This window comes from Hyla sarda, chromosome 10 (genome assembly GCF_029499605.1).
Source record: "Hyla sarda isolate aHylSar1 chromosome 10, aHylSar1.hap1, whole genome shotgun sequence".
Lineage (NCBI taxonomy): Eukaryota > Metazoa > Chordata > Amphibia > Anura > Hylidae > Hyla > Hyla sarda.
This window is the reverse complement of record NC_079198.1, coordinates 5,145,142-5,163,883: the sequence shown is the minus strand read 5'-3', so window position 1 is coordinate 5,163,883 and position 18,742 is coordinate 5,145,142. Positions and strand designations below refer to the sequence as shown.

The 18,742-nt window shown below is 45.7% G+C and overlaps 1 protein-coding gene across 10 annotated transcripts in view; it reads left to right on the top strand.

Annotated features, from left to right (window-relative positions):
- Nucleotides 1–18,742, top strand: part of HSPG2 (heparan sulfate proteoglycan 2) — a 171,577-nt gene that overhangs the window by 103,708 nt on the left and 49,127 nt on the right. For all 10 annotated transcript variants that reach the window (XM_056544202.1, XM_056544196.1, XM_056544195.1 and 7 more), the window contains 23 exons: nucleotides 1,436–1,555; nucleotides 2,355–2,486; nucleotides 2,837–2,981; nucleotides 3,656–3,807; nucleotides 3,892–4,038; nucleotides 4,133–4,290; nucleotides 4,983–5,162; nucleotides 5,415–5,611; nucleotides 5,994–6,141; nucleotides 6,265–6,392; nucleotides 6,464–6,612; nucleotides 8,344–8,411; nucleotides 9,073–9,213; nucleotides 10,404–10,589; nucleotides 11,159–11,338; nucleotides 12,285–12,403; nucleotides 12,489–12,600; nucleotides 14,012–14,125; nucleotides 14,203–14,324; nucleotides 14,410–14,496; nucleotides 14,582–14,631; nucleotides 18,302–18,396; nucleotides 18,485–18,625. In XM_056544202.1, the coding sequence (XP_056400177.1) occupies nucleotides 1,436–1,555; nucleotides 2,355–2,486; nucleotides 2,837–2,981; nucleotides 3,656–3,807; nucleotides 3,892–4,038; nucleotides 4,133–4,290; nucleotides 4,983–5,162; nucleotides 5,415–5,611; nucleotides 5,994–6,141; nucleotides 6,265–6,392; nucleotides 6,464–6,612; nucleotides 8,344–8,411; nucleotides 9,073–9,213; nucleotides 10,404–10,589; nucleotides 11,159–11,338; nucleotides 12,285–12,403; nucleotides 12,489–12,600; nucleotides 14,012–14,125; nucleotides 14,203–14,324; nucleotides 14,410–14,496; nucleotides 14,582–14,631; nucleotides 18,302–18,396; nucleotides 18,485–18,625 (3,071 nt within the window). The remainder of the gene's footprint in view (nucleotides 1–1,435; nucleotides 1,556–2,354; nucleotides 2,487–2,836; nucleotides 2,982–3,655; nucleotides 3,808–3,891; nucleotides 4,039–4,132; nucleotides 4,291–4,982; nucleotides 5,163–5,414; nucleotides 5,612–5,993; nucleotides 6,142–6,264; nucleotides 6,393–6,463; nucleotides 6,613–8,343; nucleotides 8,412–9,072; nucleotides 9,214–10,403; nucleotides 10,590–11,158; nucleotides 11,339–12,284; nucleotides 12,404–12,488; nucleotides 12,601–14,011; nucleotides 14,126–14,202; nucleotides 14,325–14,409; nucleotides 14,497–14,581; nucleotides 14,632–18,301; nucleotides 18,397–18,484; nucleotides 18,626–18,742) is intronic.

Here is an 18,742-nt window from a genome sequence, read left to right as displayed (position 1 = left end):
GAGGGATAATACTATACACTGTGTTATATGACTAATTGTACAGGAGGAGTAGTATGAGGGATAATACTATACACTGTGTTATCTGAATGATTGTACAGGAGGAGTAGTATGAGGGATAATACTATACACTGTGTTATATGACTAATTGTACAGGAGGAGTAGTATGAGGGATAATACTATACACTGTGTTATCTGACTGATTGTACAGGAGGAGTAGTATGAGGGATAATACTATACACTGTGTTATCTGAATGATTGTACAGGAGGAGTAGTATGAGGGATAATACTATACACTGTGTTATCTGACTGATTGTACAGGAGGAGTAGTATGAGGGATAATACTATACACTGTGTTATCTGACTGATTGTACAGGAGGAGTAGTATGAGGGATAATACTATACACTGTTATCTGACTGATTGTACAGGAGGAGTAGTATGAGGGATAATACTATACACTGTGTTATCTGACTGATTGTACAGGAGGAGTAGTATGAGGGATAATACTATACACTGTGTTATCTGAATGATTGTACAGGAGGAGTAGTATGAGGGATAATACTATACACTGTGTTATCTGACTGATTGTACAGGAGGAGTAGTATGAGGGATAATACTATACACTGTGTTATCTGACTGATTGTACAGGAGGAGTAGTATGAGGGATAATACTATACACTGTTATCTGACTGATTGTACAGGAGGAGTAGTATGAGGGATAATACTATACACTGTGTTATCTGACTGATTGTACAGGAGGAGTAGTATGAGGGATAATACTATACACTGTGTTATCTGAATGATTGTACAGGAGGAGTATATGAGGGATAATACTATACACTGTGTTATCTGACTGATTGTACAGGAGGAGTAGTATGAGGGATAATACTATACACTGTTATCTGACTGATTGTACAGGAGGAGTAGTATGAGGGATAATACTATACACTGTGTTATCTGACTGATTGTACAGGAGGAGTAGTATGAGGGATAATACTATACACTGTGTTATCTGAATGATTGTACAGGAGGAGTAGTATGAGGGATAATACTATACACTGTGTTATCTGACTGATTGTACAGGAGGAGTAGTATGAGGGATAATACTATACACTGTTATCTGACTAATTGTACAGGAGGAGTAGATGAGGGATAATACTATACACTGTGTTATCTGACTGATTGTACAGGAGGAGTAGTATGAGGGATAATACTATACACTGTGTTATCTGACTGATTGTACAGGAGGAGTAGTATGAGGGATAATACTATACACTGTGTTATCTGAATGATTGTACAGGAGGAGTAGTATGAGGGATAATACTATACACTGTGTTATCTGACTGATTGTACAGGAGGAGTAGTATGAGGGATAATACTATACACTGTGTTATCTGACTGATTTTGTTACATTTTCTTTTTCCGTCCTGTAACCAGGAACTCCCTCTCCATGTGAGCCCAATGAGTTTAAGTGTCGGAACGGTCGCTGCGCCCTGAAGCTCTGGCGATGTGATGGCGACAACGACTGTGGAGACGGATCTGATGAAACAAACTGCCGTGAGTACATGGGTCTTCATATAGAGCTCAGCATAAAATATAGTGAGGGGGACAGATGATGTCATCAGTTATGTCTTCATAAAATATAGTGAGGGGGAGAGATGATGTCATCAGTTATGTCTTCATAAAATATAGTGAGGGGGAGAGATGATGTCATCAGTTATGTCTTCATAAAATATAGTGAGGGGGAGAGATGATGTCATCAGTTATGGCTCTGCATAAAATATAGTGAGGGGGAGAGATGATGTCATCAGTTATGTCTTCATAAAATATAGTGAGGGGGAGAGATGATGTCATCAGTTATGTCTTCATAAAATATAGTGAGGGGGAGAGATGATGTCATCAGTTATGGCTCAGCATAGAGTATAGTGAGGGGGAGAGATGATGTCATCAGTTATGGCTCTGCATAGAGTATAGTGAGGGGGACAGATGATGTCATCAGTTATGGCTCTGCATAGAGTATAGTGAGGGGGACAGATGATGTCATCAGTTATGGCTCAGCATAGAGTATAGTGAGGGGGACAGATGATGTCATCAGTTATGGCTCTGCATAGAGTATAGTGAGGGGGACAGATGATGTCATCAGTTATGGCTCAGCATAGAGTATAGTGAGGGGGACAGATGATGTCATCAGTTATGGCTTAGTATAGCATATAAGGAAGGCGACTGATGATGTCATCGTTGCAGCCCTGTCAGTGCACACACTATGGGATTATTGTGGCAGATTTTGTTCATGTACTGATCATGTATATACTTTATCTATGTATATTCTGACCTGTGTCGTATACTTCTTGTGTAGCCACCAAAGGGCCGAGTGACATGTGCGCCCCCGATCAGTTCGTCTGTGTTCAGTCTCGGAACTGTATCCCGGCCAGTTACCAGTGTGACGAGGAAGCAGACTGCCCCGACCGATCCGATGAGATTGGCTGCAGTAAGTCACTATATAATCCACAGGTCAATTTCAGCGTCACCATCTTTTCTAATGTAGTGTTTCCCAATCAGTGTGCTTCCAGCTGTCTGGGCATGCTGGGAGTTTTAGTTAGGCAACAGCTGGAGGCACACGGGTTTGGAAACACTGCTTTAGATGCTGCAGTCTGACTTTATCCTAGGCCTGGCCGGAAGCCCAAAAGGTCTTAGGCTGAAGCTATGGGGCTCCTGTACAAAAAACTTTGGCTGTCCGGAAATGCTTTGAGTTGTAGTTTGGAGGCCCCCCCCCCCCCCGGTTGGGAAACACTGCCTGGGGGGTCTTAAGTTCTCTGACAGTGATCTCTTTATTCTCAGGTCCACCACAGGTGATTACACCCCCTGAGGAGAGCATCATGGCTACCCGTGGAGAGACCGTACGCTTTACTTGTGTGGCAATTGGCATCCCGACGCCCATCATAACCTGGAGATTAAACTGGGGTCACATCCCCACTAGCAGCAGGTATGGGTCTATATGTATGTATGTGTGTGTGTGTATATATATATATATAATGCAGGTATGGGCCGGTATGTATGTATATGTATAATATATATATATATATATATATATATATATATATATATATAGATATATATATATGTATATAATGCAGGTATGTTCCCATATGTATATATATATATATATATATATATAATGCAGGTATATGGGCCTATATGTGTATATATATATATATATATATATATATATATATAATGCAGGTATGGGCCGGTATGTATGTATATGTATAATATATATATATATATATATAATGCAGGTATATGGGCCTATATGTGTATATATATATATATATATATATATATATATATATATATATATATAATGCAGGGATGGGCCTGTATATATATATATATATATATATATATATATATATATATATATATAATGCAGGGATGGGCCTATATGTGTGTGTATAAATATATATATATATATATATATTTATATAAAATGCAGGTATGGGCCTATATGTATGTATCTATATATATATATATATATATATATATATATATATATATATATATAATGCAGGTATGGGCCTATATGCTCCTGTTCAGATGAGGATGACTGAGACATGGGCTGATAATCTATGGCGCGGTTTCTCTCTGCATTACCCTCAGGGTGTCAATGACCAGCGAGAACGGACACGGCACGCTCATCATTCGAGACGTGAAGGAAGCAGATCAAGGCGCTTACACGTGTGAAGCCATTAACGCTAAGGGCATGGTGTTTGGAATCCCCGATGGGGTCTTGTCCTTGAAGCCATCTCAAGGTAATGTCCATGAAGGGGGCGCTAGTCAACCCTGACCGCTCTGCACAGGATGAAACCTTAAGAATTGGATCATGTGTTTCTCAGGTCTCTGCTCTGAAGGCTTCTTCCGCGTGGACGGCACCTCCCAGTGCATTCCTTGCTTTTGCTTTGGCATCGCCAAGGTTTGCCATCAGACGGGCCGCTACAGAAACCAGATCAGACTCCGATTTGACGTTGAAGATGACTTTAAAGGTCGGTCCGGTGATGATGTCGCACATTCATAGTTTGTATTTCCCAATGTGATTTTGGGCAGCATCACTCATCACTCATTTCTCATGCTTTTTAGGGGTGAATGTGTCGTCTCCTCAGGGATTTCCTCCATTATCCTCAAATCAACTACAAATAGACCCAAGTGTGGAAGAATTTCAGCTGGTCGACCTGTCTCGCAGATTCCTGAGTCAAGACTCCTTCTGGCTGCTGCCATCGCAGTTCTTGGGGAACAAGGTAAAATTCTACAAAACTACAACTCCCAGCATGCCAGGATCTACCAACTTGACCTGGTGGGTCATCGGGTAGGGCCTAGGTCTTCAAACTGGGGGCCTTCAGCTGTTTCAAAACTACAGGTCCGGCCATGCCCAGTCAGCCGTCGGCTGTACGGGCATGCTGGGAGTTGTAGTTTTGCAACAGCTGGTGGCATGCTGTTTGGAAAGCACTACCATAAAGGGGAACACCGGTATATTCCATCTTATCCCCTATCCACAGCATAGGGGATAAGTGTCTGATTGCGGTGGATCCGAGCTCTGGGACCCCCCGCAATCTTGTGCCCAGCACCCTGGTGTCCTGTAGCTTTGTTTTCGGAACACTGGCTCTTCCCCGTGGTTGACACTCCCCCTCCATGTATCTCTATTGGAGAGCCCGAGATAGAGCACTCGTGTATTCAGATACATGGAGGGGGCGTGTTGACCACCGCTTCGTGCCGTGGTAGACAGACAGCAATCCAGCACGGAGCGGTTGTTGCTTTGTGCGTGAGGAGAGCTGAGAGCAGTCGGACCCGCCCCCCCCCCCCCCCCCCACAACGATCAGACACTTATCCCCTATCCTGTGAATAAGGGATAAGATGTAATGTACCAGAGTTTCCCTTTAAGCCTCATGGAGTCCTTTCCCAGTACCTGATGTTTTTTCATCTTTCTTTCCAGGTGGACTCCTATGGAGGTTCCCTCCGATTTAAGGTTCGCTACGGCCTGACGCGAGGCCAGTCAGAGCCTGTGAGGAAGCCCGATGTGGTTATTATTGGAAATGGACAGAAACTTATCTATCGGGTTCAGTCGTCGACCCAGCCGGCCGTGGTGAACCAGCGGATGGTGCAGTTCACAGAGGTAAGCTTGCGTACGAAAATACGTCATCTATGTAACAACATCAGGAACTCGCGTTGCAATACACATGGAAACCACATCTAAAAAGTATTTTGCACGAAGCCTTATAATCTGTCCTGGAAACACGTAGCCTGAGGGCAGAATAAATTAGTGATTTGCTGAAACATCTGTAACCTCTGTGACCTGTCTGTGTAGATTACACAGGGAGACTATGAGGTTATATCTTATTCATTGCCAGTCTTCTCTTGTCTGCAGGAAAACTGGCAACATGAGTCTGGTGCAGCTGTCACCCGCGAGGACCTCTTGGTGACTCTCCAGAATGTGGAAGCCATCATGATTCAGACAGTTTATGACAACAAAATGGCGAGTGTGGGGTTGGCGGACATCGTCATGGACACGACTTCCGTGGAGTACACACAGCTGGGGGTAGCCCTAGGTGTCGAGGAGTGCAAGTAAGTTAACAGTAATGGGTGCAGGGTGTTATTTAGAGATGAGCGAACTTACAGTAAATTCGATTCGTCACGAACTTCTCGGCTCGGCAGTTGATGTCTTTTCCTGCGTAAATTAGTTCAGCCTTCAGGTGCTCCGGTGGGCTGGAAAAGGTGGATACATTCCTAGGAAAGAGTCTCCTAGGATTGTATCCACCTTTTCCAGCCCACAGGAACACCGGAAAGCTGAACTAATTTATGCAGGAAAAGCCATCAACTGCCGAGAAGTTCGTGACGAATCGAATTTACTGTAAGTTCGCTCATCTCTAGAGTTATTGTGTGACCTATAGGCAGGAAAACAGGTACCTGGCAGCTGATTCTTTCTTTGTTCTGTCATCCATTTTAGATGTCCCTTTGGCTACTCCGGCCTCTCCTGTGAGACCTGCTCCCCACAGTTTGAACGCATTCCCGGGGGACCTTTCCTGGGCACTTGTACCGGATGCAATTGTAATGGCCATGCCAGCTCCTGCGACTCTGAGAATGGCTACTGCATAGTAAGTTGTGAGAATGTGCAAAGCCTGGTATTATGGTAGTTTGTGGGCCCATCTAATGCTCATTCCATCCATATTAGTTAGATCCCATGTTCTCCTGATCACCTTTTCATTTATTGTCTTAAGAATTGCCAGCACAACACTGAAGGTCCACAGTGCAATAAGTGTAAGCCAGGCTTCTTCGGAGATCCCACCAGAGGAACCGCAGATGCTTGTCGACCCTGCCCCTGCCCGCTCATGGACCCCCGGCGCAGGTCAGTCCTTTATCATACGTGCCGCCCACTCCTGGAGTCCTTCCATGGGTTAACATGAGTTGTTTCTTCAGGTATTCAGACACTTGCTTCTTAGACACTGACGGACAGCCGACCTGTGATAACTGTATAGAGGGCTACACCGGGCGGCGGTGTGAGAGGTGTGCGGTGGGATATGAAGGAGACCCCATGAAGCCTGGAGGCCGCTGTGTGGAGACTACTGGTCAGTACATGTTCCTCATTCCCTGAGCCCTTGCATTGAGCGGAGTCCTCTTGGTTTCCATGGGATTCTGCTGCAATGTGCACGCTACAGAATTTCCACGGCAGCAAAACATAGACTTGTCTGTTCTTTCTGCGGAATCTGCTCAGGAATGCATTGCCATCTATGAGACAGCACATTTAGGAGCAGTCTTAGCACCCACCGGAACATTCAAATGTGCGGAATGTCCACCCATATTTTCGGCCATGTGAACACGGCTTAGTTCTCCCTTTTTTGAGTTCTGTAGAGAAATCCTATGTGAAAAGTGAATACTGATCCTATATGTGATCCCATACTCTCAGTTAGGACGTCACCCATGTACAGTGATCCCTCAACTTACAATGGCCTTAACATACAATAGTTTCAACATACAATGTTTTTTTCTGGACCATTGTAACTTGAAACCAGGCTCAACATACAATGTACAGACAGTCCAGATCTGTCACAACTGGAGGAACTGACCAATCAGAATGGGCATTTTACTGGTAAATCACCTGTATTACTGAAGTGCATGCACTGACTGGTGTCTGGTAGCGCCCCCTACAGTACAGGGAGGTATTACATGTTCTGTACTCTTTACCTGTATTACTGAAGTGTATGCACTGACTGGTGTCTGGTAGCGTCCCCTACAGTACAGGGAGGAACTACAAGTTCTGTACTACTCCTTACATGAGCCAGGGTTAGCTGCTCCTTTGGACACCAAGTAAGGGCGGCTCCATTTGGGACACTGTGTGTACTGTATAGATCCCTGAAGAAGCTCCTGTTCTCTACTTAAAGGGGTACTCCCGTGGAAAACTTTTTTTTTTTTAAATCAACTGGTGCCAGAAAGTTAAACAGATTTGTAAATCTCTATTAAAAAATCTTAATCCTTCCAGTACTTTTTAGGGGCTGTATACTAAAGAGAAATCCCAAAAAGAAATGCATTTCCTGTGATGTCCTGACCACAGTGCTCTCTGCTGACCTCTGCTGTCCATTTTAGGAACTGTCCAGAGAAGAAGAAAATCCCATAGCAAACATATGCTTCTCTGGACAGTTCCTAAAATGGACAGCAGAGGTCAGCAGAGAGCGCTGTGGTCAGGACATCACAGGAAATGCATTTCTTCTTGGATAAAGCCCCTAAAAAGCACTGGAAGGATTAAGATTTTTTAATAGTAGTGATTTACAAATCTGTAACTTTCTGGCACCAGTTGATTTAAAAAAAAAAAAGTTTTGCATGGGAGTACCCCTTTAAACCTTTGTTTCCCAACCAGGATGCCTCCAGCTGTTGCAAAACTACAACTCCCAGCATGCCCGGACAGCCAACGGCTGTCCGGGCATGCTGGGAGTTGTAGTTTTGCAACAGCTGGAGGCACCCTGGTTGGGAAACACTGACATAGACAGTGATTTACAGTTCCAAGCAGCTCTTTCTTACTTTTATATGCAAGGATTTGCTTTATCTATATCAGTTATCTACTTATTTTTCTTTATTCCTCGCTCTTTCCTATTTTTTGGGTGACATTTTGGGGCTTCAGAACCAATTACCAGGTTTCCATAGAATTATGGTCTCAACATACAATGGTTTCAACATACAATGGTCATCCTGGAACCAATTAATATTGTAACTTGAGGGACAACTGTGTTGATAGATACATGTATATGTAGGTAGAGAGGCTCTATTTGCCCTTTCAAGCATTGAACATTTTATGTATGTTTCAGCTGGCGATACGGGGATATGTGATCAGCGAGGCAGCGCCGTGTCGTCTCCTAATACTTGTGTGTGTAAGGTAAGGAGCAGAGATGTCTTATAATACTGATGTCTTACACATGTGTCTGTATTTATTTTATTTTTTATTATATTTTTTTTTACAACATATTTTATATTTATAATTATAAAACCGTATACAGAAAAATAGTCCATTGTCAATTGTCAAAGTAATAATTTACATAGGTATTAAAGGGGTACTCTGATGGAAAACAAATGTTTTCAAATCAACTGGTGCCAGAAAGTTATACAGATTTATAAATTACTTCTATTTAAAAATCGTGATCCTTCCAGTACTTATCAGCTGCTGTATACAGTTGTGTAGGTCTTTCCAGTCTGACCACAGTGCTCTCTGCTGACACCTCTGTCCGTGTCAGGAACTGTCCAGAGTAGGAGCAAATCCCCTTAGCAAACCTCTCCTGCTCTGGACAGTTCCTGACATGGACAGAGGTGGCAGCAGAGAGCACTGTGGTCAGACTGGAAAGATTTTTATATAGAAGAAATTTACAAATCTGAATAACTTTCTGCCACTAGTTGATGAAAAAATAAATAAAAAAATCCCCCGGAGTACCCCTTTAAGTAACCTTATGAGACAATTCTATTTTAGGTGTATGAGCTGTTATTGAGTTAAATAAAGAAAAAATATAAATAATTTATTTCTCGACATGTCGCTTCTCTTGCAGCCCCAAGTCTCAGGAAAGTTGTGCAACGAATGTAAAAGTGGAACCTTCTACCTCAGTGACAAAAACCCAGAGGGCTGCCTGAAATGCTTCTGCATGGGGGTGACCCGGGAGTGCTCCAGTTCTTATTGGAACAGAGACCAGGTCAGTGAGAGACATCTTTGTGTAGAGCAGTGCTTGCCCAACCAGGGTGCCTCCAGCTGTTGCAAAACTACACCTCCCAACATGCCCAGACAGTTGTTTACCTCAATGCATTTCATTACTGTAACTTGGTCATGTGATCACCAGTCTGACCCACAGTGCTTAAAGGGATATTCCGGTGAAAAACATCTTATCCCCTATCCAAAGAATAGGGGATAAGATGTCTGATCGCGGAGGTCACGCTGCTGGGGACCCCCGCTATCTCCAGCACAGCCCTCCGGTCATCCGTGCATGGCGCGAATTCCACTCCATGCCGGATGACTGGGGGCTACAGCTGCCACGCCCCCTCCATTCATGTCTATGGGAGGACGGGGTATGGTGTGACGTCACAAACACGGAGTCTCCTAGCTTCCGTGTTCCGGATGCCGTCGCTGCCGGCCCGGAGATCCCCAGCGGCAGGCCCCCCCCCCCCCCCCCGCGATCATACATCTTATCCCCCATCCTTTGTATAAGGGCTAAGATGTTTTTTGCCAGAGTACCCCTTTAATGCAGTGTTTTTGCACCCAGGGTACCTCCAGCTTTTGCAAAATACAACTTCCAGCATGCCCAGACAACTGTTGCGTCAATGCATTTCATTACTGTAACAGGGTCATGTGATCACCAGTCTGATCCTCAGTGCTTAATGCACCTAATCACAATGTTTAATGCAGTGGGTTTCACCCAGGGTGCCTAGAGCTGTTGCAAAACTACAACTCCCAGCATGCCCGGACAACTGTTGCGTCAATGCATTTCTTTACTGTAACTGGGTCGTGTGATCACCAGTCTGACCCACAGTGCTGAATGCACTTAATCACAATGTTTAATGCAGTGGTTTTCACCCAGGGTGCCTCCAGCTTTTGCAAAATACAACTTCCAGCATGCCCGGACAACTGTTGCGTCAATGCATTTCATTACTGTTACTGGGTCATGTGATTACCAGTCTGACCCACAGTGCTGAATGCACTTAATCACAATGTTTAATGCAGTGGTTTTCACCCAGGATGCCTAGAGCTGTTGCAAAACTACAACTCCCAGCATGCCCAGACAGCCTTCGGCTGTCTGGGCATGCTGGGAGTTGTAGTTTTGCAACTGGCGTAGAGCACTGCCTTTTTTGTCCGTCCTTTATTTGTAACAAGATGTTCTGATTCTCTTAGGTCCATGCCACCTATGACAGTCACGAGAGGGCGCCCTTTTCCATCTCCGCCGCCGCATCCAGTAGCCGAACGTTCAGCGAGGGCATCAGTGTGACCGGTCCTTCAGAGCTGACGTTCAGCGCCTTCAATAGTATCCCCCCGGATGTATATTTCTGGGTCCTACCAGAGAGATTCAAGGGAGACAAGGTATGGCTTACAAGAGGGTTGTATGGACCAATGCAAACCTTTATTATTGGTCAGTGACTGTAGAGTCTGAGACCCCGCCGGAGCTTGTGTTCCATGGGGGACATGTATCATTATTTGTGTATGGTAGAAGCAGTTTACCCCCTTTTGCCAAATTCTAAATTATGTGCAGAAGCGCTAAATTTATCAATCAAGCGCAATGAGTTTCATAAACTGCGGTCAAATATAGTCATCTCCTCAATCCGCTCTTCGAAAAATAGAATCGATGATTTAGAGCATCTTGCTACGTCAAGTTTTTGGGTGTAAAGGAAAAGTACACAGTTAATAAATCCGTGCGTACTATAGATGTCACTCTAAGGTACCCCGAATCGGCCACATCTGGAGGACATGCTCTACCAAAATGTGCGCAGAAAAATGCGCAAAAAAAGGCTTGCGAAAAAATTTTCGGAAAATTAAATACACACAAAACAGGAGTAAAAACTTTGATACATGTCCCCCCATGTGTCTCTTTCGGACATTCTTCATTGAACCTCGGAGTTTTATTGTACCTTTTGGTAACTTTCCTGTTCCAGGTGACGTCATATGGTGGAGATCTGCGCTATACCATCACGTATGAAGCCCATCCGGGGGCCCCGACCCTGGACACCCAGCCGCACGTCGTTTTGCAGGGCAATGGAATCTTCCTGGAACATTCTGCAAACATTCAGACCCCTCCCGGTTTCCCCATCACGATCACCGTTCCTTTCCGTGAGGTGAGATATCCGGGACGCGGAAGGATCATCCTGATGTCTGGTTAATCGCAAAATATTCTGAATGCTTCATGACCTTAAAGGGGTATTCTGAAATAACGCTGTCACCCCAAGACATATAACCTACTAATATAGTGTTATCACAAATTGAATTGGCTTGAGCATAAGTTGTGTAGTCCTTTCATTGTCAGTCTGGTATTGTCTCAACAGCTCCCTTGCTCCTTCCTCTCTCATGACAGGAAGTTGTGTAGTCCTCTTACGGTCAGTGTGGTGTTGTCGCCAGCTCCCCGGCTCCTCCTCCTTCTCTCCTAACAGGAAGTTGTGTAGAACTCTCATTGTCAGTATGGTGTTATTTCTCCAACTCCTTGGCTCCTTCCTCTCCCCTGACAGGAAATGTTGTAGTCCTTTAATTGTCAGAGTGGCATTCGCACCATGTCCCAGGAGGTCCGTCATCACCTCTGACCAGCCCCTACAGCTAAATCACCATCTCTGGGGCATTAAGGGAAGAATGAGGGGTGATTACACCATGCTGACTCTTGCTGAGCAACATAACAGGCAAAGGAGCAGACAGGGAATGAATGCAGCAGGTTCAATGTTCTGAAAAAGCTCTGGGCAGGGAACTGGCAGGGGTTCTGTGGGAGGGGTGCAGGCAGGGTGGGCAACCGCTCAGCCAGAATGTACACAACTGCCCCCCCTCTCAAAAAAAAAAAATGATTTTTAGGGAAGACAGGTAAGCAATGCTATATGCTTCTCCAGCATTTTTTTATTATTATTATTTTATATATATATATATATATATATATATATATATATATATATACATTTTTTTTTTTTTACCAGGAAACCCCTTAAAAATACATTATAGTTGAGTAGATCAGCATGGCTCTTGTAAAAGTAACTGCCCCCCCATGCTTGTTGACTGGTTCCCCTTTGATACTTTTCTTTGCAGAGTTCGTGGCGCCGGACAGACGGTCAGGATGCCACCCGTGAACACCTGCTAATGGCGCTCGCAGATATTGATGTCTTGATGATCCGGGCGTCCTATGCGGAGAGGATGATTGAGAGCAGGTAAATGACAGGTGACCCTGCGATCACCGATCCTCGCTGTTGGTACTTGCGGCCTCTGACACTTGTGGTAACCCTTTCCTTTCAGAATCTCCAATATCCACATGGACATTGCGGTGCCTCACTCCACGGGACTGCCACCAGCGGTAGAGGTGGAAAAGTGCGCATGCCCAGTCGGGTACACAGGACCATCCTGCCAGGTTTGTGGAGTTTAAGGGGTATTCCAGTATTTAAATACGTATCCCCTATACACAGGTTAGGGGATAAGTGTCTGATCATAGGGGTCTGACCTCTGGGACCCCATGATCTTCAGAACGGGGCCCCTGAAACTCCTCACTGCATGGAGCGCAGGGTCGGCACACACTCTATGTCTTGACTATGGGGGCGCCAGAGATACCTGACACATCACTCAGTCATCACTGGCTCTCCCATAGACAATGCATGGAGGTCATGCTGACCCTGAATGCAATAAGGAGATCCGGTGGCCCTATTCTGAAGATCGCAAGGGGTCCCAGAGGTTGAATCCCCACTTATCAGACCACTGTTTTTCAAACAGAGTGCCTCCAGCTGTTGCAAAACTGCAACTCCCAGCATACCCGTATCTACCAACTCAGGGTAGGGCCTAGGTCAGTGGTCTTCAACCTGCGGACCTCCAGATGTTGCAAAACTACAACTCCCAGCATGCCCGGACAACCAGCGGCTGGCCGGGCATGCTGGGAGTTGTAGTTTTGCAACATCTGGAGGTCTGCATGTTGGAGATCACTGGCCTAAGTTTTCAAACTGTGGGCTTTCAGCTTTTGCAAAACTACAACTCCCAGCATGCCTCCATGCATTGACTAGGGAGTGCCAGTGATACCAGTTTTTTTCCAACCCGGGTGCCTCCAGCTGTTGCAAAACTACAACTCCCAACATGCTTTGATCTATCTACTTGACCAGACTCGTCATCGGGTAGGGCCTAGGTCTTCAAACTGTGGGCCTTCACCTGTTGTAAAACTACAACTCCCAGAATGCCTGCATCAGCACAATGTAGCTGCCTTGTTTCCCAACCAGAGTGGCTCCAGCTGTTGCAAAACTACAACTCCCAGCATGCCCGGATCAGCATAATGTAGCTGCCTTGTTTCCCAACCAGAGTGGCTCCAGCTGTTGCAAAACTACAACACCCAGCATGCCCGGATCAGCATAATGTAGCTGCCTTGTTTCCCAACCAGAGTGGCTCCAGCTGTTGCAAAACTACAACTCCCAGCATGCCCGGACAGCCAACGGCTGTCCGGGCATGCTGGGAGTTGTAGTTTTGCAACAGCTGGAGCCACTCTGGTTGGGAAACAATGAATCTACATTGTGCTGATCCGGGCATTCTGGGAGTTGTAGTTTTGCAACAGCTGGAGCCACTCTGGCTGGGAAACAATGAATCTACATTGTGCTGATCCGGGCATGCTGGGAGTTGTAGTTTTGCAACAGCTGGAGCCACTCTGGTTGGGAAACAATGAATCTACATTGTGCTGATCCGGGAATTCTGGGAGTTGTAGTTTTGCAACAGCTGGAGCCACTCTGGTTGGGAAACAATGAATCTACATTGTGCTGATCCGTGTTCTTTTACTTTCCCCCACCCAGGACTGTGACATTGGTTATACCCGCTCCACCAGTGGTCTTTACCTGGGCACCTGCGAGCTCTGTCGTTGTGGCGGCCACTCCACGGAGTGTGATGGAGAAACCGGAGAATGCCTGGTGAGTGGCCCGTTAGATGCCGCTTCTTAGATGGTCACGGTTAAGTTGTGTGCAGCTCACCCGCCGTTCTCTTTCAGAACTGCCAACACAACACTGAGGGATCCAAGTGCGAGCGCTGCAAACCCGGCTTCTATGGAGACCCCAGACGTGGAAGTCCCGGAGACTGCCAGCCTTGCCCATGTCAGGGCACATCCAGCCAGTACGTCACCGCTGGCACATCAGTCTGTGGTGGAGAGGGTCTGTCTTAGTGGTCTCGCCTCTTATATGCACTCGCTTCCTTTCAGGTACTACGGCACGTGCTTCCTGGACTCGGACGGTCAGCCCACGTGTGACTCCTGTCCCGCTGGGTATGTGGGGCGGCAGTGTGAGAGGTGAGGCCTTGCTTCTCTGCTTTGGCTATTTGGTGCCTGTGTATTCCTGCCGCGTTACTGAATTAAAGATGGCGTGTTATTTCAGGTGTGCACCTGGTTACAGAGGAGACCCCACACGAGGACAGCCCTGCACAGGTACATAAGACGCACCCAATTTTAAAGGATGAAAATCTAGAAAAAAAAAGATTCTGAACCAAATACAATGTAAAGTATAGGACAGTGATCTTCAACCTGCGGACCTCCAGATGTTGCAAAACTACAACTCCCGGCATGCCCGGACAGCCGTTGGCTGTCCGGGCATGCTGGGAGTTGTAGTTTTGCAACATCTGGAGGTCCGTAGGTTGAAGACCACTGGTATAGGACTCATGTGTTCCTGCCGCTCCGGACCGGTCACCGCTCCCCTGGATGTCTCGCTCCATCGCTGTCGCTGCGTCCCCAGGGTGTCCTTGTCACTCCGGAACGTCTCTGCTGCCCGGTATCCTCGCTCTCCGTCGCCGCCATCACGTCGCTACGCACGGCGTGCACGACGACGTGATGACGACGAAGGAGAGCGCCGGCCATGCAGGGGATCCCGGCACGTAGCACACAACGAGGAGGCAGGTAAGGTCCCTCCCGGTGTCCCGTAAGCTGTTTGGGACGCCGTGATTTCACTGCAGCGGTCCCGAACAGCCCGACTGAGCAGCCGGGTTAGTGTCACTTTCCCTTCAGACGCGGCGGTCAGCTTTGATTGCCGCGTCTGAAGGGTTAATACAGGGCATCACCGCAATCGGTGATGTCCTGTATTAGCCGCGGGTCCTGGCCATTGATGACCGCTGGGACCGCCGCGATATGACTGGGTTTTAATGTGTATTTCCCGTATAAGACGCACCAACTTTTCCTCCCCAGTTTTGGGGAAGAAAAAGTGCGTCTTATACGGCGAAGAATACGGTAAGTTCTGTCACCGACGCTCTGCGGGAAATCCTGCTAAGTAGTAAACCAGCGTTTCACAACATGCGGCTTAGGCAGAACTACTACTCCCATCATCACCATGTTTGAAGACTTTTACAAATGTTGCAAAATTACAATCTTGCAAACCAATGTTTCAAACCTTTTTAAACTTTTAGAAATTTTGAAAAACTACAACTCCCATCATGCACTGAAAAAACTGTTGTAAAACTTATACATATTTTGCAAAACTGCCCCTCCAATCTTTCAAACTAATGCTGCAATCCATTTTAACGTTTAAAAATGTTGCAAAACTACAACTCCCATCATGCCCTGACAAAACTGCTGTAAAACTATTAAAATACTTTTACAAATGTTGCAACACTGCATATGCAATCTTGCAAACCTTTTAAACTTTTCCCAATGTTGCAAAACTACAACTCCCATCATGCCCTGACAAAACTGCTGTAAAACTATTAAAATACTTTTACAAATGTTGCAACACTGTATATCCAATCTTGCAAACCTTTTAAACTTTTCCCAATGTTGCAAAACTACAACTCCCATCGTGCACGGACGAAACAGTTGCGAATCTGTTAGAAAACTTTTACAAATGTTGCAGAACTACAACTCCCATCATGCACTGAACTGTTGTTAAACTATGTTAGGCCCCTTTCACACTGCTGTTCCGCCCCGTCAAGAATGGCCGTTAGTTTATTTTTATTTTTTTATTGTGCCTTTAAAGGGGTACTCCGGTGGAAAGCTATTTTTTTTTTTTTTAAATCCACTGGTGCCAGAAAGTTAAACAAGTTTGTAAATAACTTTTATATAAAAATCTTAATCCTTCTAGTACTTATCAGCTGCTGTATGCTCCAAAAGATTATTTTCTTTTCTTTTTAAATTTATTTTCTGTCTGACCACAGTGCTCTCTGTTGACACCTCTGTCCATGTCAGGAACTGTCCAGAGCAGGAGCAAATCCCCATAGGAAACCTCTCTTGCTCTGGACAGTTCCTGACATGGACAGAGGTGTCATCAGAGAGCACTGTGGTCAGAAAGAAAATACATTTAAAAAGAAAAGAACTTCATGTGGAGCATACAGCAGCTGAAAAGTACTGGAAGGATTAAGATTTTTATATAAAAGTAATTTACAAATCTGTTTAAACATTTTTATATATATATATATATATATATATATATATATATATATATCTATATGTATATCTATATGTATATCTATATATATATATATATATATATATATATATCAACTGGCTCCAGAAAGTTAAACAGATTTGTAAATTAATTCTATTAAAAAAATCTTAATCCTTTCAATAATTATCAGCTGCTGAAGTTGAGTTGTTGTTTTTTGTCTGGCAACAGTGCTCTCTGCTGACATCTCTGCTTGTCTCGGGAACTGCACAGAGTTGAAGAGGTTTACTATGGGGATTTGCTTCTACTCTGGACAGTTCCCGAGACAGGTGTCATCAGAGAGCACTTAGACAGAAGAGAACAACTCAACTTCAGCAGCTCATAAGTACTGAAAGGATTAAAATATTTTAATAGGAGTAATTTACAAATCTGTTTAACTTTCTGGAGCCAGTTGAGAGATAGAGATATATATATATATATATATATATATATATATATATATATAATATATTTAAAAAAAATTCCCTGGATAACCCCTTTAACTCTCTGGCACCAGTTGCTTTAAAAAAAACAATGTTTTCCAGTGGAGTACCCCTTTAACGGCCGTTCTTGTGACAGGGCACGACAGGCAGCAATGAGTCCCGATGGCTCCCATCTTCTATCATTGGGTCCGTCGGGTGTGGTTGTTTCTTGACGGGAATAGCGGAAGGAAAAGATGGCGCAAGCAGTATTTTTTCTCCCCGGCCTCCCCGACAGACGTCACACTGCCGCGTCCGAACAGCAGTGTGAATGAAGCCTAACAACTTTCTTTTACAAATGTTGCAAAACTACAACTCCCATAGTGTCCTGACCGCCAGGGGAAACACTGTAGTAAGCTGTGGCATTTATGAATAGATGTTGCCGGGTCCGGGATGTTTCATTGCACTCCATTCTGCTCCGTCTAAGATGTATACAGGGGTCCCTCAACATACCATGGTAATCCGTTCCAAATGGACCATCGTTTGTTGAAACCATCGTATGTTGAGGGATCCGTGCAATGTAAAGTATAGGACAGTGGTTTACAACCTGCGTACCTCCAGATGTTGCAAAACTACAACACCCAGCATGCACGGACAGCCAACGGCTGTCCGTGCATGCTGGGAGTTGTAGTTTTTCAACATCTGGAGGTCCGCAGGTTGAAGACCACTGGTAGAGGAAGTTGTACTCACGTGACACCGCAGCTCCGGACCGTTTCCGCTGCCCTGGATGTCGCCTTCCATCGCTGTCGCCGCGTCCCCGGGGTGTCCCCGCCATTCCGGCAAGGCCTCTGCTTCCCCGGCATCCTCTCTCTCCGTCGCAGCCATCACGTTGCTACGCACGCCGCTCCTATTGGATGACGGGACGGCGCGCGCAGCGACGTGATGACGACAATGGAGAGCGCCGACCATGCAGGGGATCCCGAAGAGGACTGTCCGGAGCCCCGAGGACAGGTAAGTGATCGTCAGCGGACCACACGGGGCACCGTAAACTGCTATCCGGTGTCAGCTGAAGCAGTCTGCGCAGAGGGATAGCCGTTTATGCGATGGCCCCGACATACAAAAGCATCGTATGTTGATGCTGCCTTCACCATGCGATGGCCTCCGAGAGTGATCGTATGTTGAAATGATCGTATGTCGGGGCCATCGTAGGTCGGGGGGGTCACTGTATATAGTCTATGCACTGTATATAATTCTATACATAATTTTATTCCAGCCGGTTCCGGCCCCGGTCCCAGTACCGGCTGTCAGTGCGACCTGAGGGGCAGCATCAGTAACACCTGTGACTCCCGGCGCCAATGCCCGTGTAAGGTAGGTGCCACTGTTCATTCAAGGTCTTGTATGTGCGTGGTCTCTGTGTGTGTATGGGACCCCCTGACAGTCTCTTGTTTCTCTTCAGTCTCACGTGGAGGGTCTTTCATGCAGCACCTGCCGACCAAATCACTTCTACCTCAATGCAGACAATCCCGATGGCTGTTTGCCCTGCTTCTGTATGGGGGTGACCCAGCAATGCTCCAGCTCCACCTATCACCGCGAACTGGTAAGAACAGGGACCTTGTTGCTGTAGACCAGTGTTTCTTAACCAGTGCGCCCCCAGCTGTTGTGAAACTACAACTCTTAGCATGCGGCTGGAAGCACATTGAGTGGGAGACGCAAA